Source organism: Eptatretus burgeri, chromosome 5 (genome assembly GCF_056783735.1).
Source record: "Eptatretus burgeri isolate ZD-2024b chromosome 5, Ebu_testis_v1, whole genome shotgun sequence".
Classification (NCBI taxonomy): domain Eukaryota; kingdom Metazoa; phylum Chordata; class Myxini; order Myxiniformes; family Myxinidae; genus Eptatretus; species Eptatretus burgeri.
In genome coordinates, this window is record NC_140965.1 from 51,585,591 (window position 1) to 51,613,164 (window position 27,574).

Consider the following 27,574-nt stretch of genomic DNA (forward strand, 5'->3'; position numbering starts at 1 on the left):
AATACTTCCACAATGAAAAGTTGTGAAACAATATTTTGCTTGGTGAAGAACCCCTTTTGTAAAAAAACAAAAAGACAACAATGAATGTCACAAATGAACCGACCTCTTTGATGCGACTTTGTGAGGCCAAAGAAGAGTCCCACAAGCGTGATAACAATAGCACTCCACCAGCTCATGGCTCCACACTGGGTTGGCCTCTGCCACGCGAATCTCGGATGCGTCGTGAGATTCACTCAGAGAGCAACAGAAACTCTCCTCGCATGCGGGCGGCAGCAGTTTGAAGTTGCCTCCGTAATCTGAGTGTGGCTTTGGATATGGAACGTACCACTGTCACACCGGGGTCGGGGTAGGGAGGGGTGGGGGGTACCGTTTCTTGCTATCTCTCCACGAAAGTCCATTGACTGGACTTTCAATCAGATGATTCGGGATTATTGGAAGGAGAGATAAAACATAAAAAAATAGAGACCGATAAGTCAATAGACAGTTCCCTCTTACTTATTTAATGCAGTGGAAAACAAGACATGTTAAAAAGGCCATTGGGACCATCGTGCCTATGTTGCACCGCTGCTTGCAAGTCTGTATTCCACGATTGCTTCCTCTTTGTTGCTGTGTTTGGCTCTCTTGGGTGTTGCTATCTTAATCTGTTGGGCGTTGTTTGTACTTCCCTTACATCCGTTACCTTCCTTTGAAGGGCACGGAAATTTCATGATGGATGTGATTGACCAAACAACCATTTACAGGGTGCGTTTTATTGCGTCCAACAAAAGAAAAACCACAAATAAAACTTTTCACCAAAACTCAGTGTAATCATTAGAAACCTGAACTGCCTGGCCAATGGAAGAGAACGCCTTTCTTCTCTCATGGATTGTTGCTAAGTGTCCAAGTTGTGATCATTTACCGCACAATTGATTGATTGGTTGTTTCACAGTACGAGACGTACAAAACACCGGCGCTGAGACTTCAAGCAAGAAGCCTGATATAACAATGTCATTATATTAATGCCATTTAATTTATAAACATGGACATTCGGAAGTTGTCCAAAAATTATCAATATCAAAAAATTATCAATATCAAAAATTATCAAATTGCGTTTGAAATAAAATGAAACTGGAGATTAAAATGCACTTGCATTATATTTTGTGCTAAAACTGTGGCCATCTATCGCCCCCTGTCGTAAATCCTGTTACAACAAGTGTTTAGTACACTGTGCAGACACATGGTGGCGATGCATCACCACAAAAAAAAACAAAAAAAACATACCTGATTCTGTTCATCTCGGCTCGAGGGGCAAGGATTCTTACCTTTTTTGTCCATCATCTACCTCCGAAGCTCGACATGACCAGCCATTTACACCCACCCCATGAGCTATATAAACTCATCGACTGGCAGATGCAATTTGGGCACAAAAAAAAAAAACCACAACATTTATTATCCTGGTTTGTACAATAACAAGTATGAAGACGACAATGGTTAAGGAGCAGTATTTGACGATGTAGATTGTTTCAGAAGTCAAGGATGAGACAATGTGATAATTTTTGACCAAGTTATAATTAATTATAGTGGCCTTCAATCAACAACTGCAAAATGTCGAAAACCCGGTTTCATTCAACAACTTTCAAAATTTGATCTTTGCATAACCATTAAAGGTCACAAAACAATGTTGTGGACATTAAAATAAGGAAACAGGATATGTGCGATAGCTTATTGGAGTTAGTTTGTCGAAGAAAGTCGAAAACCCGGTTCGATTCCCACAACTTTGAAAAATTGACCTTTGTGGCCTTTAAAAGTCAAAGGTCAAGGATAATGACCTTTGGTGCAAAACTTCCTCTGGAACATTCCAGGAACAATATAACGTCATAAAGGCTATATGGCATTTCGCACTCCTCGGATTATCCATACTTTGATGAAATCAGTGTAAAAACAAACTTGAAGGGAGCGCCACAGGCAAGGGGTTCAAGATAGAGCAAAATAGTTTCAAGACTTTAGGTGGGGAATGACCTCAAGATTATGCATAAAAATATTGTCATCCTAGCTCTCAAAGTTTGGGCGGTTGTATTATTTTATGTCAAAATTCGCAATTTTCCAAGTTTTTGACCTTGTGACGAAAATGAAACATCGGAAAACGACAAGTTTTAGATAATTCATTTTGCTATTCAAATACCAAAGAACCCATTCCATTCCCAAGGAGAAGATAGATTTTTAATCCGACTAACCCCTAAAAATGGCTATTTTTTGGGCGTGGCTCCGCCCACAATGGGCGTAGCACGTCCTCATCCAGGAAAACACAACTAGACATTGATATCGAACACATAACCAAGTTTCACCAAGATCAGATCAAAGTCCACGGAGTTATGCTTTGGACAGACAGACACACAGACAGACAGACAGACACACAGACATAACGAATATAGTGGTCACTCTGGCTGGCGCTCATGAACCAATAAACTCTGATCAAAGAGAGAAAAAAGAGAAAAAGACATAAAATGTCATAGCCCTTCTTGGTTTTACTAAATTTTCTGTGCGGAGTTAAAGGGGTAGCCCATATTTACAAGATGTATGTGTATGCGCAGCTGAATTGAGTGGTCATGTGACATGGAAGATTGCGTACGATTGGGTTATTTGGTCATGAATATTAATGATGCGGGTCACGTAGTTATATTGTGTAAGATAGTTGGTCACGTGACATGTATGATGTTTTCAAATGGGAATACAAATTTCGCACAGAAGGAATTCAATGTTCAGATAACCTGGAGGAGACAAACTGAATTAGACAAACAGGATAACATTTAATAATATTTCTTTATGTATAAAATAAATTGTATAACTGTAGAAAACAAAAAATTATCATCCAGTTGAAAATTATGGCTGAACAGCGAGTTTATGTAAACCGTACTTCAAGGTGGTTGAGGTGAAATTACAAAGAGCAATCAGAATTTTTTTTTTAATTTCATGAAGGATGCTTCATGGTATAGGTATGAAAACAATAGAACAAGATTGGTTAATGCATGTCCGAGACATGGTTGAACATGTATTCAATCAGAGGTGTTTCAAAAACTCAAATGACCGCCAGTCTACCAGCTGTTTTTTTTATTTAGCAGATCGCAAAATAAAGTGAGGTGCACGTGTATGCCATCATGTACGAGGCTTGTGCCAAGTTCGAACAAAATCGGACCATGCATGTATGAGAAATGATTGGTGACACGTTTTAACAAAATGGCCACCAATCTACCAGTCGGCCATCTTAGATCTGATCTCGAAAAAAATGAAGTTCACATGTAAGCCATCGTTCATTATCTGTGTGCTCAGTTTGAATAAGATCGGTAAATGCATTATTGTCAGGTCATGTCAGATTAGATCTGTGACTTGCTTCAGGTACCATGTAAACCAGTACTAACCTGTTCGATGGTCGGGTTGTCAGCGACCAAACCGTCTCCCCAACCAAGTTTCTTGGTGAGGAGGGTGTATGATAGAGACACCCAGCAGGATGAAGAACAAAACCTGTCAAAGGGCAGAGGAGCTCATTGTGAGCCAACAGCCATCCATATCTAGTGCCCAACTGTGTCAGTGAACGTCCTCCTGCAGTTGGGTTACTATTTATTAGGGGGTTGGTGGCAGGATTTGCACTCTGGCCACTGAAAAACCCTTCTTTCCGCAAAATATTCCAAAAGAATTATTAAAAATCTGAAAACCCACTCCGTGGGAGTACCTCCTGTGAAGCTGCCCTTCGCAGGGCGGCTCACCAGATGACGGGATTTGGGCAAAGTCTTCAGGACACCCGATCTTTGATGATAGGAGGGAAACCACAGGGTAACATTCCCGGGTCAGATTGCGGGAGAGTGTGTCGGGGTGGTACTGAGGTGTCGTCCACCAGACACGATCTCCTTGGGTTAACCTGAGGCGGTCCCTTTGGGTGGGTGCTTGGTATGCCCTATCCCCAAGAGAGGATGATCACCTGTCTCTCTTATCATCTGAGCTCAAGCATTTGGACATCGGTATTGCAGCTCTCTCTGAGGTTCGGAGACCAGATTGCGGTGAGATCAAGGTGCGTGGTTACACCTACTCTTGGTCTGGTCGCTCTGATGGTTACCATACCCAAGGAGTTGCTGCAGCTGTCTCCAATAAGTTGACTGAAATGATAATTGAGGTAACACCGGTCAACGAGCATATTACGAGACTAAGGATTCAGCACTCCTTGGGTGTCATTTCCCTGGTCTCTGTATATGCTCTGACAGGTGAGTGATCTCACTGTGAAAGACGCATTCTATGCCACGCTCGAGTCTGTGGTTGATCAGTGCCTCAAACGAGATGCACTTCTCGTCTTGGGGGATTTCAATGCATTGACTGGAACTGATAGAGATGGTTAGGAGACGTGTGTTCGTCCCCATGTGTCTGGAACTGTGAACCAGAATAGCACTAAGTTCCTTGACTTTGCAAGAAGTCATGGACTTAGTGTGGCTGGTTCATGGTTTCAGCATCCACAAGCTCATCGCTGGACTTGGTATTCCAACGCTGGTGGTGCGGCAAAGGAGATTGATCATGTGCTCGTTGATGGTCGCTGGAGGATGATCCAGAACTGCAGGGTCCAACGGAATTCTCAGTTCCTCGATACTGACGTTAGTCAACTCAACTACTGACGCTTGTTGGAGCAACTCTTAAGTTGCAGTTTCAATCCAGGAGAATGGTACCATCCCAGCCTTGGCTGGATGTTGGCAAGCTCAAGGATGAGTGGGCAGCTGAGGAGTTTGCTAACAGGCTGAGTGGAGATTTGAGGGGTCTGGGGGCTTTGGCAGATCCTGAAGAGTTGTGGAGTGCCTTCAAGACCACCGTCCTTGGTGTTGTTGGTGGATGTCTTGGAACTCAACGGAGGGCGAAGAAGAATTTTGTCTCTCGAGGGACACTGGATACCATTACCCAGCATCACAGAGCCAGGCTGAATGACAGAGCTGAGTTGTTCAGGAAGCTGAGGCATAAATCTGTATGTGCACTAAGGGTGGACAAGGAGGCCAATGTGCGAGGAATCTGTGAGGGGGTAGAGCATCACTAGTGTTAAAGTGATTCTTGTCCTGCTTACAGGAGACTTCGCACATTGCGTTTCTCCAAGCCCGTCCCTCGGTGTACTACAGTTAGAGCAGAGGGTGTTGGGCTGAAGACAGAGTCATCCGAAGTCAAGGCCCGCTTACTTTGAGCGGTTGTACCAGGCTGATCCACCAGCTGTCAAATTGGACGTCAGGGGTGTTACAATTCCTATTGCTGACCCTCCAATCAACTGTGGTCCACTTTAGTTTGTGGAAACACGGGCTGCGGTGAACCGGTTGAAATGGGGTAAAGCTCCAGGGATCTGTGGCGTCCATGCTGAACTTCTCAAGGCTGGTGGAAATGCTGCACTTGTGTCGTTGCATGCAGTTATGTGCTCTGCCTGGAACACAGGCATTATCCCAACTGACTGGAAGAGGGGCCTTGTTGTTCCTCCCTGGAAAAGGAAGGGGAATCGTCAAGACTGCAACAACGACCGAGGGTTGATGCTGCTCTCAGTGCCGGGTAAGGTCTTTGCTCGAATCATTCTTGACAGGCTTCGCCACCATCTGCTTGAGCACCAGCGACCAGAGCAGTCAGGCTTTACGCCAAAGGGGTCAATGATTTACCGTATCCTTGCTCTTCGGGTCCTCAACGAACGCAGATGAGAGTTTCGGCAGGGGCTTCTTGCAGCCTATGTTGATCTCTGAAAAGTGTTTTATTCAGTGAATCGCGATGCCCTCTGGAAGATTCGTGGTCTTCGTGGGGTGCCACCAAAACTGATCAATCTGAAATCTGAACTCGACTCTGGTACTGAGAGTGCTGTGAGATGTGGTGGTAACATCTCTGACTTATTTCCAGTTGTTACTGGAGTCTGTCAGGAGTATATACTGGCCCCCACACTTTTCAGCACTTATATGGACTGAATTCTGGGGAGGATCCCAGAGAGTTCAAGCTGTGGTGCATCGTTTGGGAATGTCAAGATCTCTGACTTTGATTTCGCAGATGATGCAGTCATCTTTGTGGAGGTTCAAGATATCCTTTTGTGGACCCTTGAGGTGCTAAATGAGGAGTCAGAGCCACTGCGATTATGGGTTTCCTGGGTCAAAACTAAGATCCAGGTTTTCAACGACATCTTGGATGCTGCTATCCTGTCTGTACCTGTTTGTGGTGAGAATGTTGAGGTCACAGAGTGATTCACTAACCTTGGCAATGATATTCATGTCTCTGCTGGCTGTGAGCCAGAGGTTAGCAGATGTCTGGGTCGGGCCTGGGGAGTAATGGATTCACTGAATCATGGGGTGTGGTGTTGCCGGTACTTGTGCGGGAGGACAAAAGTCAAGTCCTCAGGTCCTTGGTGCTTCCAGTCTTGCTCTATGGATGTGAGATTTGGACTCTGACCAGGGATCTGAGATGGAGACTTAATTCCTTTGGTACCAGGTCTCTTCGGAGAATCCTTGGCTGTTGCTGGTTGGCCTTTGTGTCCAACGAGCAGTTGCTGAGAGAGATTCAAATGAGATTTGTTACCTGCATAGTGCGTGAGCATCAGCTGTGGCTGTATGGACCTGTGGCTCATTTTCCTGAGGCTGATCCTGCTCACCAGATTCCCTCAGCGAGGGAGCCTCATGAGTGGAAGAGGCCAATTGGCCGACCACATGCCTCGTGGTTGCAGCAGGTTGATCAGCATCCAAGGAGATGGGGATGGGCCAGGCATCTGCCTGGGGGATGGCCAGACGGAGGCCCCTGGAGTCCCGGCGGAAAGTGGATGCAGTGACGAGGTGCTCTGGCGCATGCTCCTGTACCTGACCCTGACCTGTACTTCAAGGTGGTTGAGGTGAAATTACAGTCATCAGAATATCTTTTATTTTATTTCATGAAAGCTGCTTCATGGAATAGTTATGAAAATAATAGAACAAAATTGGTTAATGCATGTCCCAGACATGGTTGAAGATGTGTTCATTACCAGGTTTTAAAAAAAAACTCAAATGGCCGCCAGTCTACCAGTTGTTGTTTTTGAGCAGATCGCAAAATAAATTGAGGTGCACATGTATGCCATCATGGACTAGGCTTATGCCAAGTTCGAACAAAATCAGACCATGCATGTCCGAGAAATGATTGGTGACACGTTTTAACAAAATGGCCGCCAATCTACCAGTCGGCCATCTTGGATCTGATCTCGAAAAAAAAATGATGTGTATATGTAAGCCATCATTCATTATCTGTGTGCCAAGTTTGAACAAGATTGGTAAATGCATGTCCGATAAATGTTTGAGGATATGTTCAATTCCGGGTTTTTCAACTAAAATGGCTGCCAGCTGACGATCTTTGATTGAATCGCAAAACAAAAGAATGTGCATATATAGATTCCATCATGTATTGTCTTTGTGCCAAGTTTGAACAAAATCGATCCATATTGTCCGAGATATGGCTGCGGACGAACATACACGGACGGACGAGACCCAATCCATAACCCCCTATTTTGAACAAGTTATAAATGGGGCTAATAACATATTACAATCATGTCAATCAATATTACACACAATAAAACAAGCTAAAGCAGGAGTATCAATGGTACCATATTGTTGCTGCCTCACCTCAATCAGTTTATCTATTTGAGGAGTTGTTGTTGACAACGCAACTCGTTTGTCGTCGTCAGCTTTTGCGCGGCTCCATCTCTTAGTCTTCATCACCACCAGGGCTGAGAGCCCGATCTCACAGAGGTACGTGGTGACTCAAGGAACAACCACCGGGAAGGCACGCTGAGTGAGAAGTGGGAATAAATGTGTCAGTTTCATCCAAAAATTCATTCCCACTCTTTCAAATCCGTTTTTCAGACCAGTAGAGTTTGAAAGATCAATCAGCTCTTCTTTCACTGTGTCATCATTCATCTCAGTCAGATGGTGAATGGTCTCAATATCCAGCTTTCTGTACGAATCATATGGGTTGCATTTGGTAGCCAGTGAAGTGATTTTTCAAGGTTTTCAAATGCGCAGTGATGTCTTCAGTGATCTCAGGTGACCGTCCAGGTTCTGGATTAAAAATTGCACTATTATGGAATTGGTGTACTTACCCCCCAGCCATGGGAATGCAAACCACATTTTACCTCTTAGGGGTAAATTTACCCCTGGTTAAGAGCCGCTGCTTTAGGGGATGGGACTTGCTGCCAAGTGTTATTGTGGAAAAAGGAAATATTTTTGTTAGCGCATCTGCATTTATTATCGCAAGTCGATATTAATACAGCCAAAACGAGATACACTTCTCCCACAAAATCGAAACAAATGGGTGGTCTAAAAGATTGTTAACTCTCACCAAGCAGGATGTTCCATGAAATGTTTAGGGATGCTTGATAAAGGCCAAGTCTAAAAACTTTGATAGTTACCAATTTAAAGTATGATTATGATGGATGCTTTATACCATAGCCTCAAGCAAAGGGATCCATTATCTCAATGGTAGAGACACACAAATTGTCTTGACACTCAGAGTCCATTAAATTCTGGATGGTTTTCAAGAGTTCTTCTGTAGCCTGTGGTCCTGAGTTAGAAATTAAACTTAAGTGAAGGCATTAAGGAAAAGCATCAAAATCAGGTTACAGGACAATTTTGCATACAAAATGTAGGCTCATAAAAGAGCGAGGTGATGGTTGGGAAAAGGGCTGCAAACTGACGCTAGTGCAATGGAGCAAGGAGGAAACAATAAAACATAACAATGAAGGGAATGGCAAAAAAAAGAAAAAAAAAGAGGGAAGAGCACCGATTTTAACTATGGGGTTAACTGGAATGGCACTTGCTTGAGTGCATTTCTTCGCGAGGCTGAACAGTTTACATTTCGTATCCCACTGATAGTTCGGATCTGCTGACCTGAACCAAAATCTAATTGGCTTGTTCTTGTCATCTAACCAAATAATCCACCAAGTTTTGTCAAAATACAAAAACAACTTTTTGAGATACAGTACCATACTATGTATAGTTTTTGGCCCGATCACTCAATGGTGAAGTTTCACTTAAAAATTTTAAGATTCTCTTCTCCAGATCCGAATTGAAATCTTCATCAAAATCAAATCAATTTGTTCGTGTCACACACCCAACCTCTCCACCAAGTTTCGTCCAAATCCGTTGATAACTTTCTGAGATATCATGCGATGTATCGTTTTTAGCCCTATCGTTGATTGGTGAAAAATCGCATCAATAAATTTCGGATCTGATTTTGGATCCTGATCTTCACCAAAATCTAATCATTCCGTCCTCGTCACCCATCCAATCTGTCCACTAAATTTCGTCCAAATCAGTCCACAACGTTTTGAGATATCCTGTTCACAGACAGAAATACAAACACACAAGAAAGGTGTAGTGAAGAGCACACACGAGACTTTAGAAATATCGAAAACAAATTTGACATTAAAAATAATTGGTGGTTGAATTCAACTGAAATATAAATCCTCTTTAAATTTCAAGTCAATCAGATGAAAATTGGGAATTGTCGAAATATAGCCTAAGTTTACCTTTTGTCTTTCGACCTCAAAAATAATTGGTGGTTGAATTGAGTGCCATGATATGCAAATCCTGTTCAAATTTCAAGTCAATTGGACTAAAATTGACGATTTCAGAAATCTGGCCTGTGTTGACCTTTTGACCTCAAAATTAATTGGTGGTTGAATTCAGTAATCTGATATGAAAATCCTCTTCAAATTTCCTGTCACTTGGATGAAAAAAATGACATTTTAGAAATTAGACCTTTGTCGAACTTTTGACCTTTATACCTCAAAATAATTGGCGAGATGAATTCAGTGACTTGATATGCAAATCAACTTCACATTTCAAGTCAATCGGATTAAAATTGAGGATTTTAGAAATCCCACATAAGATGTTGACCTTTGGCCTATGTTGACCTTGAATCTCAAAATTAATAGGCTTCTTGCTTATGACCAACTCTACCATTTGGTGAAATTTCGTGAAGATCGGCTTAAAATTGTGACCTGTAGGCAAATGACACACAAACAAACAAACACACAGACATAATACACACATGACCTATCACAATATACTTGAAAAATCTTCGATTTTCGCAAGCAACAAAAATAGACAAATAAACAGACTAACAGGCTCACAAACAGATGGAGGTGAAAACATAACCTCTGTGCACCTTCGTTGGCGGAGGTAATGAGTACAAGATGAAGAAAACAGAAAATAACTAACCCTGCTGTGGGCTCACTCACACTGTCTGAACCAATGGGTGCCATGGTCGCCAAGCAGAGCGGGCAATTGGGCATCTCCTCAGTTCCTCTTATCAAGGACCGTCATGCTGGGGGTGTCTGCCTCTCCTGACAAATGCCCCAGAGGGACTCGAGCTTCTTGGGAGATGCGTGCCGCAGCATGGACTGTTAGCTGAAGGCATCGATGTGGGGGACATCTGTGGCCAATGGCGTATCGAGGAAAAACACCGCTTCGGGTGAGATGTCAAATTGGCGCCCCTATCACAACTCACACGCTGAATTAAACGCAAAGCCTAATGAAATAACTTTATTACAAATCGAATTAAGTACAGCACATTTGTAAGTAAACAGTTACGCCTTTGTTTATCCACCTTTCCAAATCGTCATTGTCCTACTAAGTGTTCAGTTGTTGCTGTGACTGTGTGGTTCATATCTTCCTAGTCTTCAGTGAAGCAAACTCAGTCTATCACAGCTTCAAAGTCAATTGACTCGGCTAGTTCATGCTCAGTGGAGAGGATGGCTAGATTTCTGAGTCTCGAGCGGATCATGGTGGATCTAAGGAAGGTCTTTATCAGTTTCAGTTTGGAGAAGCTCCTCTCAGATGATACCACGCTCACCCACATGGTGAGAAACATCCTCAGTATGTTGATAAGGTTTGAGAAAGATTCCTCAAATCCCCCACTTCACAACATATTGAAGGATTTCATGTGATACGTCTTCCAGTCCAGCGTCTCCTTCCTAGTGGTGTCCTCTATGGCGAGATATACATTTTTATGTGTCGACGAGGATGATGAGTCTCCCTCTGTAGCTTGCTGGTGATGATATCGTCATAGGTCTCTGTGAGATGGTAGATTTTAATGGCAATGTCGCTGTCGTTGGATTGGTCCATTGGGTAACTGTGTGACGTGGGAAACCCAAATTTAATGATCATGTCACTAATGTGATGGGTGTGTCAGGTCGTTTCCTCGTGTCGCCGATCCAATATTTTACATCGTTCTCGTTTATCATACATGTATGTTCATTGCACACTAATATTCTCCACGAGTCTGTCTGCAGCTTTGTCCGACGTCGGCACATTGAATATCGGCAGTTACGGATCAGCACTTAATGGAAGGTTATTGTGAGTAATTTCAGACATCGGGCGAGTTTTCAAGGCTGAATAGTGTTAAAATAAAGAAGGGTCGCCCGTCATTCTGATGGACATTTGTGCTGGTGTACAGAGTTATGGACGTCACTGTTCATCTGGTCTTGGTCAAACTATGAGCTGTGAGGGTTGTGTGGAATGGTTGATGAGTTTAAACAAACGAATGCTTACCAATAACACTAGGCCTGCCCAGCACAGGAATGAGATGTGAATGGCGAACTGGATTGAGCTACAAACACAGGAATGAGAAAAGAATGGCGAACTGGAATGAGCCACATATACAGGAATGACATGGGAATGGCAAACTGGAATGAGCTATGGACACAGGAATGAGACATGAATGGGTAACTGGAATGAGCTACAAACACAGGAATGAGAAGGGAATGGCAAACTGGAATGAGCTACAAATACAGGAATGAGAAAAGAATGGCAAACTGGAATGAGCTACAAACACAGGAATGAGAAGGGAATGGCAAACTGGAATGAGCTACAAACACAGGAATGAGAAGGGAATGGCGAACTGGATTGAGCTACAAACACAGGAATGAGAAAAGAATGGCAAACTGGAATGAGCCACATATACAGGAATGACATGGGAATGGCAAACAGGAATGAGCTATGGACACAGGAATGAGACATGAATGGGTAACTGGAATGAGCTACAAACACAGGAATGAGAAGGGAATGGCAAACTGGAATGAGCCACAAACACAGGAATGAGACGTGAATGGCGAACTGGAATGAGCCACGAACACAGGAATGAGATGGGAATGGCGAACTGGATTGAGCTACGAACACAGAAATGAGAAGGGAATGGCGAACTGGAATGAGCTATGAGCACAGGAATGAGACATGAACGGTGAACTGAAATGAGCCACAAACACAGGAATGAGACACAAATGGTGAACTGGAATGAGGTGTGAACACAGTCGAATGAGATGCGAACGCCTCGTTGCCTAGCCTTCGGGTTTAGCTTTCCAACATGCCGCACTCATTTTTGCCCAGCCCCTCTCTGGGACATCATTGGCCGCAACTATTGGTCAGGAAACTGAGGACGGGGCCATTTTCACAGTTTAAACCACTCCCTGTGCTTGCACTTCCAAGCGCCACAAGAAAATTGTCCTCATAAGTGTCACGACATTTATGATAGATGCAACAAAACAAATTTTCCGCCCTCCAAAAGTGCCGCTTGAGGTGGCCACCTCGTTTGTGCCCCCCCCCCCCCACGACACGCTGTGACAGTGTCTGTGGCATTACATTCTCACCCGGTTGCCATAATTCAACTTGGGCGAATTTGTATGAGAAATCTCACCTTCACCAATCTAAAATAGACAAGGCTCATCCTCCTGGTGAGCCATATACAAGACAATTATCCGTAATATGTGTCCTTAATACAGCGATTAAAAAGTCCTGTAACTAAATTAAAACACATATGGTAGGAAGGCTTAAAACTACCTACTAGTGGAGCAAAATTCAACACATCAGACATGAGTCATACTAACAGTATGACAAGCAATGTTATATACCAAAATGCTAGTCTGGGTCCACCACTCATTTCAGATATCTCTGGTGCCAGTTACGGATCTTGGTGCGGAAAATTTGATGCTCAATTACTTATTGGTAACCAAAGTACAAAAAATGACATAAAAAAAATCTGTTGCTTAAATCAATATTTGTCTCCAATTTTGCTATGGATGCCTTCAGGCCAACAAAACTATGCAATTAAATGCAAGAAACATTTTCCCATGCCAGAATAAGAAATAATAGGAGATAACACAATTTATTGCTCCAGGATTCACAGATGATGCACTAATAGTAATTTTATTACTAAAACTCTCATTTTGTTTATATGTATGTGTATGCATGTATGTTCTCGAAATACAGCCAAAACGGTACACGCTAGCACAAACATTTTATGGCCACCATACTCACCATTCTCCTGAGGTGTGCAATGTCAAGTTTCGTTCAGATTGGGCAACGAAAAAAATTATTAAAAAATCAACTCCCGATGCAGTCAAGTGCTCTTCGGGAGAATTTTATCAATGCAAACAACCTCAGCGGTATAGTTCGCTGGAGTTATCTTTTCTTTTCTTGAAATGATTTATTAAAAAATCTCAAACATTTAGTACAGGTAGTCGTCGACTTACGACCGATGCGACTTAAGACTGTTCGACTTTACGACCAGACTGCTCCGCGTCTCCGCCTACTCAGACTGCTCAGTTTCCGCCCCAGCACCCGCCAGTGCTTGTGTGTTAGCGTGGTCTCGGTATAACGCAGTTTATCCGTATCCGTTTGTCTTAAAATTTTTTTACTTCAAACCCCCAAAATGTCGACCAAGAGGAAATTATCTTTGTCTACTCCTCAACCTGCCAAGGCAAGAAGGAAAGAAAGGCCTTTGATCTCGCCACGAAAATGCAGGTGATCAAACAGTACGAAGGAGGAAAGAAAGTGAATGCGATCGCACGTGATCTTAAGTTATCATACTCTACTGTGTTGACGATTTGGAAAGATAAAGAAAGGATTCGTGAAGCTGTGAAAGGTTCTGCACCCATGCGATCGACAGTTATAATGACGCAACGGACCAGGCCCATCCACAAAATGGAGAAATTGCTGCATGTTTGGATGGAAGATCAGATCCCCAAAACGGACACGTTTAAGCCTTTTTACTGTGCAGACGAAGGCTTGAAGTCCATTTCATTAATGAGCCAAATGAGACGGACGGAATTATTTTGGGAACCGCGCCGGCTCCACGGGACGCTGCATGCCAGATCTGTTCCGTGTTTTGCAAACCGCCCAAGCGCGGACGATTACATGATGGGAAGGCTGCGTTGAAACGATCCGTTTTTTGTATTTTTTTTAATTTAGTATGTTTTGTAACTACTGTAAAATGTTTTCTATTTTTTGTATGTTTTTGCAAATAATAAACCAGTTGTACTGCAGTATGCAGTGTTTCACTTAAACCTGACGGACGTAAAAACGTTATACAGTAACAATAAAAATGGTTTTTATAACCATGGCTATAACAATAATGAACAAAGAAAATGTTAATAAAATATGACTTACAGATGATCATTATATCATTATACAGTATAATATACATACGGTAATTTTTGCATAGGCCTATACACTATAAATAAAGGTTGGTCGACTTACGACCAAATCGACTTACGACTGGTCGGTCGGAACCGATCGTGGTCGTAAGTCGACGACTACCTGTATAGGCAAAGAACGATTTATTTTGAAGCATAAAATAAACATTGCCATTTTGATCTAATACTTCCGTGTTCATAAATAAATAAAATTGCAATAAGAAGATTATGCACAATAATTTATTTGATTTTCTTTTCTCAGTTTGTTTTTCTTCACATTGACGCGCAATATCAAGTTTCGTTCAAATCGGGCAACGAAAAAAATTATTAAAAAATCAATTACCGAATCAGTCAAGTCCTCTTCGGGAATATTTGATCAATGCAAACAACCTCAGCAGTATAGTTCTCTGGAGCTATCTTTTTTTGTTTTTTTGAAATGATTTATCAACCGTTGTCACACCGGGAAGCTAACAGGTTCACGGGTCATCTAGTCGTAATTTTTAAAATAGAAGAAAAAAAAAAGGACTGATTTTTTCCATTTTCAAAAGTAATGTATTGGAAAGTTTATAGTTATGGCTTATCGCTTTCAAAACAACACTTCTGTGGTATAATTGGGCAAATTATGTTAATTATGAGAAAAAGAAACATTCTCTCAGACAGTGCAAATAATAACTTTAAAAAGTAAAAAATTATAATATCCCCACTCAGAGATAACAAACATGCAACATGGAGAGTGCCTGGAGTCAATGTGTACATGATTGTGTGACGTTTGTTACAACTGGCCAGAACTAATCAAAGGGAAAGGGAATAATAAAAGTGCGTTTGAAATTTTTTTTATGTCTACACTGACAAAGTCGTTCACACATGTTTTCGGGTGGTCCATCCGTCCGTACGTACGTCTGTCCATGCTAATTTTCTATGTTTTCTTTGCAACCACTTATCCGATTGACACAAACTTTCACCATAGGTGTGAATACTCATGTAGAATGTTTTAATGACAACTATGATGGCATAGGTCACGTGGTGTGGTGGCCATCTTGAAAAAAGGAAAATGGATGTTTGTCGCCCCACAAAAGTGCTGGTCGAGGCGGCAAAACCCGTTCGCCCCCCCCCTCCCTCCCTGCTACGCCAGTGTCTGTGGCAAAACTTTGGGGGGAAAAAGGAAAACATTTGGACCTCTATCTCCAAAACCGCTGCATGGAAAAAATTGAAACTTGGCACATGTCAAGTACTCTCCATTGGAAATGGGGGTGATTTTTGTTTTGATGATTTCACAGGTGGCTTCGTTTTGGCATCATAATTACAGATGCCAAATACTTTATCCGATCAGTATGATCATACATATATATATATATATATATATATATATATATATATATATATATATATTATATATATATATATATATATGCGCCTGGTGTTGGCTAAATAGTTCGGGAGGTGGGCTTGGGATCTCAGGATCCTGAGTTCAAATCCCAGTTGCTGTTGAATTAATGCCAGGTGGGGTTGAATCTGCCTGTCATCCTTCCGAAGTTGGCAAAATGAGTGCCACCTTGCTGGTATCCTGTGTCGTAGTGGCGACCTGTCCAGGATTGTGTCCAATAGCCAAGGAGAGTGCTGAGGCAGCACCAACGCTCTGCACAGAGTGTGGTCCCAATGGACGGACAGACGGACGGACGGACGGACACACACACACACACACACACACACACACACACACACACACACACACACACACACACACACACACACACACCTGATGTTAGCTTAACGGTTGAGATGGGTGGTTTCTGGATCTTATAATCTTGAGTTTGAACTCCTGTCTGCCATTGAATCAACACCAGGTGGGGCTGACTCAGCCTGTCATCCTTCTGAGGTCGGTGAAATGAGTACCCGTGTACTGATAACAGAGGGCATAGCCTTGCCCCCAGAAGATGATGCAACCAGCAGCCACAGGCTGCACACAATAGCTATCGATTTGATAGCAGAGTATCCACCATCTGGGTAGGTCAAGTTTGCACATTACTTGGTGAAAAAAGTATCGTCTGTTTTTTGCAAGAAGACTATCGATGTGGTATATGTTTGTGTGGTATACGTTTAAAATGTTCAAGATGGTCTAAATGTTTAAAGGGTATGTTCCAAAATAGTTAGTGTCTTTTCATTCAAAAGGGTCTAAACTCTCAAGCATGTAAAAAGGGTGTAAAAAGGTATAAGTGTAAAAGTAAATGGGGTCTGAAGGGTCTTATGAGTCTTTGGGGTCTTCAAGGACTTGAAGGGTCTTTGGGGTCTAAAGGGTATTAAAGGGTGTAATGGGTCTTAAAAGTGTTTGAAGTCTTAAAGGGTCTTTGAGGTCTTCAGGGCCTTAAATGGTCTTAGGGGGTCATGAGGATCTTCAAGGTTCTAAAGGGTCTTATGGTCTTCAGGGTCTTTGAGGCCTTAAATTGTCTTTGGGGTCTTCAAGGTCTTAAGAGTCTTATGGGTCTTTGGGGTCTGATGGGTATTTAGGGTCTAAAGTACCATAAGGGTATGCAGGGTCTTAAAGTGTCTTGAGAGTTTTTGAAGTCTTATGGGTCTTTGGGGTCTAAAGGGTCTTTGGCATCTAAAGGGTTTTAAGGGTCCTCGGGGTCTTAAAGGTCTTCAGGATCTTACAGGTCTTTGGGGTATAAAGGGTTTTCAGGGTATTAAACAGTCTTAGGGATCTTTGGACTCTGAGGTCTTAAAGGGTCTTTGGGGTCTTAAAGGTTATTCAAAAGTCTGAGGGGTCTCAGCAGTCTTAAGGGTCATAAGAAAGTAATTATTGGACGTCTGTAGTCGGGATGCAACTAACATTCAAACAGTGCGAAATTAATAGACAAACAGCGACACGGCTTCACTGACGAATGGACAGACTGTGTTTTTCGTTTTCATCAAGAAGTTGGTGGACTTCTTATCTTGGGATGGCCCAGACACCCCAATGGCTCAATACAACAAAAATCCTCAAAAAAATCTGCCAACAGAGATAAAATTTATAAACCTATAAATTACCTTCCAGTCATCTGTGGAGAATTTCCCATCCAATAACACTCATTAAACTTTGGGACATCATCGTTGTCCAAGCAAAATGTCAGGTAAGGTCAGGTCAAGCATGGGAGCATGCGCCAGAGCAGCATGCCACTGCGTCCACTTTCCTCCGGTATTCCAGGGGCCTATGTCTGGCCATCCCCATCTCCTTGAGATTCTGATCAACCTGCTGCAACCACGATGCACATGGTCGGCTCATTGGCCTCCTCCACTCACGAGGCTCCCTCACTGAGAGAATCTGGTGAGCAGGATCAGCGTCACAAAATCGAGCCACATGTCCATATAGCCGCATCTGACACTCACGGACTATGCAGGTAACAAATCTCATTTGAGTCTCTGTCAGCAACTGCTCGTTGGACACAAAGTCCGACCAGCGAGAGCCAAGGATTCTCCGAAGAGACCTGGTACCAAAGGAATTAAGTCTCCATCTCAGATCCCTGGTCAGAGTCTAAGTCTCACATGTGTAGAGCAAGACTGGAAGCAGCAAGGACCTGAAGACTCGGACTTTCGTCCTCCCACACAGATACCGGCAGCGCCACACCTCATGATCCAGTGAATCCATGACTCCCCAGGCCCGACCCAGACGTCTGTTGACCTCTGGCTTACAGCCAGCAGAGACATGAATATCACTGTCAAGGTGAGTCAATCTCTGTGACCTCAACATCCTCACCACAAACAAGTACAGACAAGATAGCATTTGCCCAAGGGTAAATCAGACCAACATGGCTGTGGTTGACGGTGGAGTATTAATTCGCCTAATCCATGCAGGGCAGTCACAGGGGCAATTGACAGCAACAACACACATGTTTCGATAAAGTACATACGATTTAGAATATTACATTGTCTAGACTCTCGAGAGTATGTGCAGTACCAATACAATGTGAGCACGTCAATAAAGTTTGTACTCCAACTTTTGTAAATCAGTCATAGAACATCTTTACATATATAAAACTCAGTTCATCTCTGTGTGTCACAAGACGTCTATTAATTATATACTACAGTATTTGAATATCAGTTGCACGTTGACTACATGTACGTCTATTAGTTACGTACAATTGGAATGTACCTTTTAAACCAATCAACCCTTTTATGCTGCTGAGACCCCTTAGACTTTTCAAAACCCGTGAAGACACCCAGCTCTTAAGATCCCCAAAATCCTGAAGACCCTTTAAAATCTCAAAGACCCCTAAAACCTTGAAGCCCTCTAAAACCGTTAAGACCCCCAAGACCCCGACCGTTTAGACACCAAGACCGTTTAGACCCTCAAGACCGTTTAGATCCCCCCAAAAACATTTCTTCCCTCAAGATGCTGAAGACCCTTAATAGCCTCAAGACGCAGGATGATTTTCAATTTTGTTTGACGGCAAGGTTGGCAGACAGAGTAAAAAGTATTATCTCACTCCTCTGAGTTTGCGCGTGTGTAGTCGGGAAGAATTCAGAGCAAAGGTACTATAAAACGGCAAATATGTCTTCCTGTTCAAAATATAACATTCAATTTAAATAAGTTGATCCTCGATCATAAACTGATAAGATGGATGGACCTGTGCACACAATGATGAATCAACCTTCCTGTAAAACGCTGGCATGACAGTTTAAAGCTGGGTTGAGATTCAAACCAGGATTTAGACGGCTTAGAGGTGGGTGTGCATACATTGAAGTCATCTTGCCAGCCCCTGTGTTAATGTTATTATGATTATCATTATGCCATTGTCATCAGTTGAAAGTGACCGATTAAGTTGTTATTGTAATAATTTTTACGAGAAATCAAACTTGGATGACATGTAGGCTGGAGTCAGGATTGGAGGAACATGCATCAACTGTCTAAGGTATGCTGATGATACCACTGTTGGAGCCTGCAATGTTCCTAAGGCAACTTTAAACCTAAAAAAATACTGCAATCTTATCAACTTAGAAGATGGATGCGTTTAGATTGGGAGACGATCATGCGGAAACACTGTCGTGGAAAGTTTCATCTTCCTGAGTTCCAAGATTGAAGTGAGTGGAGAATGTGAAGGAGAAATTAATGGACGGTTATCATTGGGGAGAGCAGCAACGTCAGGATTGATAAAGATCTGGAAAGATAAAAATGTGAGCCAGCACTGGATTTATGGTGGTGGAGGCCCCAAGGCACACTTGTGTGGTCGTGGCCCTTTCTGCCACCAACGATGAAGTAAAACAGTGGTTTTCAACCTTTTTCACTGATGGCACCCGAACTCTTACATCTTATTCTGTGGCACCCCTAATTAATTTTCTATTTGTTTTGTTACCTGAAGAACATTGCAGGCTCCACGAGTTAAATTATTGGATAAAATACATAATTTCAGGAGTGCTTTTGTGGGTATTTATTACCACCAATGGATTCCAGACACAACTGAAGATTGACAAAGCATGCAATTCGCCTGTCAAAAAGCTATTCTATTACTGTTACAACTTCCAAGCTGCATTTGATTTAATTCGGCAATGTAACTATAAGTAACGAAATGAGAAGCATTGCTTTATATGTTCCTGGTATCGGATTCCACGAACACAGAAAGCAAAAAATCCCTCAAATAAGTGAATGCAGATGACATTAGCAAAACAATTTCCAACTGGACTTGCCAAATACCCACTGAATGCCCAATTTTTGTAGCAAATTTGCCGCACTGGTTAATAAGCTACAATTCACAACAACAAGAATAATTCAAAACACGAGAACACTGCTTTTGTGTGCACTGTCAGCTGGCTAAGTAAGATGTGCAAAAATTAGATATATATCATGACAATAATCCTGGATGACCCCTTGGGTGGTGGAGGCCCAAGGGTACGTGTTGGGTGGTGGAGGCCCCAGGGTACGTGTTGGGTGGTGGAGGCCCTGGATCACATGCCCCAGTTGCCCTTGCATAAATCCTGTCCTGGATGTGACAATACAAACCAAAAGGAGGTTGGTGAATGCGAATCCCCCAACTTGATGATACTGCATTTGCAAGGGACATTTTGAGTACCATAAAAGCAAATGTTTCAGGACCTGTTAGCATCAAGCGTCCTCTGCTACACATACACGTTGTCAAGGGACATGTCGAGTACCATAAAAGCAAATGTTGCAGGACCTCTTCGCATCAAGCTTCCTCGACCACACAAACATGTTTGTCTCTGCCTGCAAGTCAGCAGTTCCTCGCTTCCTCTCTCTACTCTTTTCCCATTAGTCCATTCCTCCACTTAAGGTGCCTCCGCTGCCCCATTGTCAGTTCATAACTTCGTCATCTCACTCTTCCATGAACCTCAATCTTGTCAAAATATTTTTTAAAACAGAACATAATTTGAGAGCATTTTGTAATGAGACATATGAGGAAGAGCTTTTGTAAACATCATGTATGCAGTGGTCCAAACCTTCTGCCTCCCCACATTTGTGTGCAATATTTATGAAACCCAAAGACTAGGTTAAAACGGTGATCATATTGATAGGAAAAGCATGTTTGTGAAAAACCTTCAACGATTCATTGACTCTGGTCTCTCATGTAGGTCACAAAGACCGCAGGCCAAAGTGCAATAAAGTAAAGTGTACAATTCAGAATCGCATCATGCTTTGTTGTAGCGTGTGGCTTCAAGCTCCTACAGCTAGTTATAGGGATTTGTCAAAGGCTGACTTGCTTTTGCAAAACAAATGCGACTTCCTGTCAGAACCAATTACAGACCTGTCAAAAAATAATGTGAAGTCTGAGGAAGCACAGCAGGGACTCCAGGCCAATCAGGCAAAGGAAACAATGTGGAGAGGATAGGCCACTTATGTCCATATTAGCATGCCATGTATGGTGGGACTAGGGGAAGGGGGAGTTGGGGTGGGAGAGCTTATTTAACTTGGGTAATGAGAAGAAAGGAAAACCTGGAGCAAGCATTACAAGCAAAGGAAATGGCAGGTAAGATGGTCGTATAAATATATATATAAATATATATATATATATATATATATATATATATATATATATATATATATATATATATATATATATATATATATATATATATATATATATATATATATATATATATATAACAATATATATATATAACAATATATATATATAACAATATATATATATATAACAATATATATATATATATATATATATAACAATATATATATATATATATATATATATATATATATATATATATATATATATATATATGCATATATTATGGATGTTGGATGGAACCAAGATAATCCAGTTTTGTATTTTTAATTAATTTTCGACATTTGTTTTTCACTTGGAAGTTGTGGGTTATGATGTGAAAGTAAAGGTGGAAAAAGTCTGATTTATTGCAATTTAATTCCAGGCTAGAAGGCTACAAAAGGTGAAAATTTTGAAAAGGGGGTGTAGACCTCTCGGCACTGGAAAAAAAAACAATATATATATACATATATATATATTATATTGTTGCGGTCTTCGCGCCCGCCGGCGTGCGACCGGCCACGTAACTCGAATCGCGGCACGTCGCCCACCGGACGGACAATCCAGTCGTGACCCTCTCGGACTAACGCCGGGAACCAGTCACGGGTGGACCTTTCGGTCTCACCGCGATCGAGCCAATCAGCCCCCGCGTGGGATAGGGTTGCTCGCCAAATTCGAACTACCTAAGTACCCACGCGGAGGGTAGACCGGGCGATCGCACCTCGCCGCAGGTCGACCCCGGACACGGGCCAGCGACCCGTTCCGTGCTATCAGAATAACCGGCGGTGTTATCGTCGACCTCGGACGGTTCGATTAATTATCGGGCGTATTCAGCCCACTACCAACCCTTTCGTGAAGCAAGATGGGGATTCAATGGAGGGAAAAGGAAACGAAGCGAGCGGGAAACAGTTCAACAATAAAGCACATTTATTCTCGGCACACGGGAAGCACACAAATACAATTCCACCAAATGCACACAAAAAAGAAAACACAATTCCATTTACACAAAAGCAAACATAAAAGTGAAAACACAGTGCAGAGCTAATACCGACTACCGAGCACACGGCAACACCCTTATACAATTCTACTTCTACAGACGGCGCCGACAACACATACCCAAAACCAAGGAAAGAAATACCCTCAAGAATGAGGTAGGCCTGGGAGCCGAGACCGGGTCGGGCCTACCCGTCTGGTGATGAGGACGCGGAGCGGCGATGGCGCCTCTCTCCGCGGGCCTCGTGGACAGTGCCTGGCAGGGGGTGGGAGCAGGGCCCCCTTGGTCGCACTATCTCAGCGCGGGGGGAAACAGGAGGGGTTGCTGATGCTCGGGGTTTCGAGGATCTTTATTATGTGCGACGAGCGTCTCCCCACCTCGGCCAGGTCGCGCTGTCGGCCCTCCCTCGGGTGCAGCTTCCTGCACGGCAGAGCACCCCTCGTCTGGGTGTCGCCGCCTTTCCACCGCTCCGTCCCCTCCGTTCCGACTCCAACGCACACGACGAGCAGCTCCACCGCCCGCGAAGTCTTGACCCTCTGCTTCCGACTCTCCTCTTCTTGACTCTCCGACCCGTTCTTGTTTGCGACTCTCTCTTCTTGACTCTCCGACCTCGTTCTGCTGACTCTCTCGTTCCGACTGACGAACACCGTCCTTTATCCCCCCGTAACTTCGCCTTGACCCCCTCCCTTTGACCTTTCACCTCGCTCCCCATTGGCCCGAGAAAAAGTGGGCGTGAAGGCTTTTTGATCCATAAATTTGCATATATCGATCGTTCTGGAGGCGGGGCCAAATGCGCCCCTCGCTCACCGATTTGGACGGCAAAAGTGGGCGTGTGTCGTTTTTGATCCGTTTTTGAAGCAGAAAATCCGTGATTTTGTACATGCTGTTCGACGCGCGTCCTACACGAGTCCAGCATCGGTGCCCATGAGTGGCGCGAGATGACGGTGATGTGCGATGGTGGCGAGTTGTGACGGTAAAGGTCGTGGCGGTTGTGGTGAAGCGGCGTTGTGGTCGGTGGTTGATGTTGTGGTTGTGATCATGGCGGTTGGTCCAAAATAAAGATAGTAAAAGAAAAACGGCTATCCTGAAGAGTCGCAGCTCGCATAAATGACATGTATTCCCACTAGACAACGGGTTTGGGCCTAACTACACATGCACTTACCGAGATACCTCACCTAAGGGACCTGAATGGTGGTTTGCGAATTTGGTAACCACAACACTACCCCCTCCCCTTTTTACAGACTCGTCCCGAGTCGTCAAATTTTCGTGTGCCATCATGTGTAGTTTTCCCCTAGTACATTTTACCTACGGATCCCTGAGTGCGACATTCATGGTATTCGTGTCCCCAAAATAAATAACCTAAGGGCTGCGTAACTACCTAAACAAACTCACTCACACGGACGACTTAAATAAAATTGCAGGCGCTAAGACAAACATGCCGGGGGCGCACTCATATGTACAGTACATCTTAACCTTAACTTACAAATTTTACACTAAACCATGGCCCAGGATCATTGAACTCTGCAAAAGAAAGCAGTTGTGAGAGCCAGGCTGCCCACATGCAGTCTCTGACTCAAACAATGCAGGTGACAGGGAACGTGGCTGGCTGCTCACACGCAGTCCAAGGCCTTCCCTTTTGAACTGAACTCAGTGAACCACAACAGTGCTTGGGCTGCACAAAAACGCAGTCTCCGTGCCAGCTCAAGTGGCACACGCAATGAAGCACAACGAATGGATGGATGCAAACACGGTGCACGGGCTGCCACTGCAGGCCCGTGTTGTACTACCAACAGGGCAGTTCTTGCAGCTTGCAAACTGTTGCTTTACGATCCTGGCGCACATGGCAATGAACAGGGGGGGGGGGCAAAGCAAAATTGAACGGGGCTGGTGAACATGGGCAGTGGGCATGGCATGGCAAGGTGCAGGCAACACAGCCCGCAGAAGAGAAAGGCCGCTGCAGGCAAACACAGCCGGCAGATGAACTGGCCCCGGCACAGGCCTTGAAGAAAACAGCCAGCAGATGAACTGGCCGGCACAGGCCTTGCAGCACACAGCTGCCGATGAAGTTGGCGGCCTCCGCCTTGAAGCAAAACACGGCCAGCCGATGAAGTTGGCCAGCCTTTGCCGTTCAATGGAGGTTGGTGGAGGGAGTGCGGTGGTGCTGGCCACTTGGAAGGCGGGCTCGGACCTACCTACCTGTCTCCCTCCCAACCTATCGCCTTTGCCTGTCACTGTACATACCCACTCCCTTAATTTGTCAAACCCCAATTTAGCCCCAACTTATTTTTTTGTTGTTTTTATTTTTACTCCCCACTATAAATCGTCCCCTAACCCCCTTTATCGTCTTTGTTCGGCTAACCTATCCTGTCACCTAGCCTACTCCCAACCCCTACGTTCCCTTCCCAGGAGGAATAAGGGAGAGCTAACGTCCTGTGCTGAGGCCCAACTCAAGCCTCAGAATGGCCTCCCAGGAGTTCGGCGATCTTAACACCAAGTGGGTCCAGCGGCCCACAACGACAACGAGGGGATGGATGGTGCGGAGGGGTACATCTCCTAATCTACCCTAACCATTTAACTGTTAAACTACCCCGGGGCTTTCCAGCAAGCGCCTCTCGCTTAAACTATTGGTTCTAACAACCCAGATTCCCGTCGCCTGTGTTGGTGTCCTCACAATTTCGGGCCTCGCCCCCAATTTTCTCTCCGTGCCCTCACACGGTCTCCTGGCTGGGACACGTGGCTCCCTTTGGCAGGCACGACCCTCTGCCGAATCTCCCGCTATGGCACCCCGGGCACTACACTGCCTCCGAGCCTACCAGCTCCCTAACACCGGGGAGTGCCCCCATGGCACCTCCCCTGAAACGCACACGTGGCAGGCCGGCCTCCCGGGCCCCTTTCCGAGGTCACCCGTGCCCACTGCACTGCCCACGCGGCTGTGGCGCCCCGGGCCCCGCACCAAGCAGGCGCACCCGTGCCCACTACTCTATCCCGGCCCCCATGGGCCCTTGGCCTACCGCGGCCGACTAGCCTGGTGCCCGGGGTACCCACTCAGCGATACTCACCTTTCGCAGCCACGCTCCCAAGCCCGTCAACAGGGCTCCTGCACCCCTCAAATGGGTCTCGAGGCCGACTTTCCACCAACAGCAAAACGACCTCCATTTTCAATTTGACTAACCCAGCTAACTCACTCTACACTGGCCCTGGGGTCCCTTGGGGGGGAGGCAGTCCTCCCCCCAGACACTGATCGCACCATGCAGGCCCCATTCGATCCACTCAAACAGGCCCGCTGGGCTGACTCACTCAACATGTACTGACCTCACAACTCACCAACTCTTTAACACACTCACCACTGAACTCTGCCATCCTCCTAACTACCTCCCCTAACTAACTCGTGCTCCCACGTCGTCCCTTAAACTAGTAGCACGTTCCTTTTAACACTACGTAGCTAAGCTACGTCCCCTCTACACATCCAAAGTCTGTCTCTGTCTCCAAATCAATCATTTTATTTCCCAACCTAAATCTGGCTACAATCCCTCTAACTAATCCATTCCACGGACTCCATGAGGACTTACCCCTGCCCCATGAAGTCGGTCTAGCTAAGCTAACCCTTCCCCCTAACTAGTTTCCATCCTGTGCCCAGGTAAGGGGGTCTTCCACCCCTTGCCCAGGAATCCTGTACACCCGAAAGTGAGGCTTGCTCTTCTTTTTTTTTTTTTTTTCCATGCGCAGCACATGCGCGGCAACTCAGAGCTCGCGCACTTTACACCTGCCCGTGACGTCATGCAGCTGCACGTGTCCCTCTTCCCTCCTTGGACGCTACCATCCGGCAGAGATACCCCTCCTGCCGGATTCCAACCCCACGTGCAGCCATGGCGTCACCGTGCGCATAAAAAAAACAAGCCCCACGTCTCGAGGGGTTCCCCACGCGAACACATGTGCTTTGCCCGTTGGAGCTTAACACACACGATCGCGTGGAGAACCCGTCCGGTCCAAATCCATTTACCTGCCTAAACTTTGTCCGTCCGCGGGATCGGCAAATCCACCGCGTGCGTTTCCGGACCGGGACTTCACTCTCGCAAGCGAGCACGTGGCGGTCTCGTGCGTTGCACAGCACGAACCGCGTGCTCACTGCTGGGTGAACCCGGCACGGTCCTCGAAACAACTACAGCCGCTTCTCGGCTTTCTCTCCTCTGTCGCCGTCTCCGTCTCCATTCCACACACGCATACCTGCGTGTTACGACGCACACAGTCCACACCATCACATTCACACCGGGAGACGCGGCTGCGTGCTCCCGCATGCCAACCCGACATCTCCTCTCATACCGCTCTCTCACACACACGGTCTCCCTGGCACACAGCGACCTTGCACACGGCCGTTCACTCACGCGTGCCTCACTACTCACACAAACCATACTACTCACACGTGGTGCTCCATTCACTCGCGCGGGGGCACTCACCCGCGGTGCCTCACCCACACACGCGAGGGCACTCAACCGCTGTGCCTCATCCACACACCGTGCCTCACTCATACACGCGGGGGCACTCACCCGCGGTACCTCACTCATACACACGGCGACACTCACACACGCGGTCTCTTCCACACAACGTCCCTCACTCATACACGCGGGGGCACTCAACCGCGATTCCTCATCCACACACCGTGCCTCACTCACACACGGTGCCTCATCCAAACACGGCGTGCTGGGAAGCACGCACTCTGGCACCATCGCCACCACACCACTCACACACGGGGTCGCTTCCACACACGGTTCCGCACTCACACCTTGCACCACACACACAGGGACAACCACACTGGGGATTCGTGTCCCCACAAGGGTCTCCGGGGCCTCTATACCCCCCAAGCTCTCCGTGCACCCGTCCACAGCACCCGTCCCCTCAACCTCGCAAAACACGACCGAACTCACCTGGTCGTGACTCGCCTCAAGGGGGCATACTCCCTCCCCTCGTTCCTGGAGGAGGCCATCCCGCTGCTCGCACCGGGTCCCCACACGCTCCGCAGGCTCCACCCCCATTATCCTCCACTACCTCCGTGTGCGTGCGCGTCACTTACCCCGTCTTCATCGTGTAGTCTTCCCTCTATCGTTACCATCTCCCGTGTCTCTGCCAACTCTTCACCCT

General features: G+C 45.0%; 1 protein-coding gene and 1 long non-coding RNA gene across 4 annotated transcripts in view; one reads left to right on the forward strand and one right to left on the reverse strand.

Moving 5' to 3' along the window:
- The window catches only part of LAMA2 (laminin subunit alpha 2), a 413,990-nt gene extending 413,671 nt beyond the window's left edge, over window positions 1–319 (reverse strand). For all 3 annotated transcript variants that reach the window (XM_085881857.1, XM_085881856.1, XM_085881855.1), the window contains exon 1: window positions 104–319. In XM_085881857.1, coding sequence (XP_085737983.1) covers window positions 104–176 — 73 coding nt within the window. In that variant the 5' untranslated portion in view covers window positions 177–319. The remainder of the gene's footprint in view (window positions 1–103) is intronic.
- Window positions 320–21,358: 21,039 nt separating this feature from the next.
- Window positions 21,359–27,574, forward strand: part of LOC147026433 (uncharacterized) — a 31,056-nt gene continuing 24,840 nt past the window's right edge. Inside the window, exon 1 of the long non-coding RNA XR_015058340.1 lies at window positions 21,359–21,408. This is a non-coding gene — a long non-coding RNA (uncharacterized LOC147026433). The remainder of the gene's footprint in view (window positions 21,409–27,574) is intronic.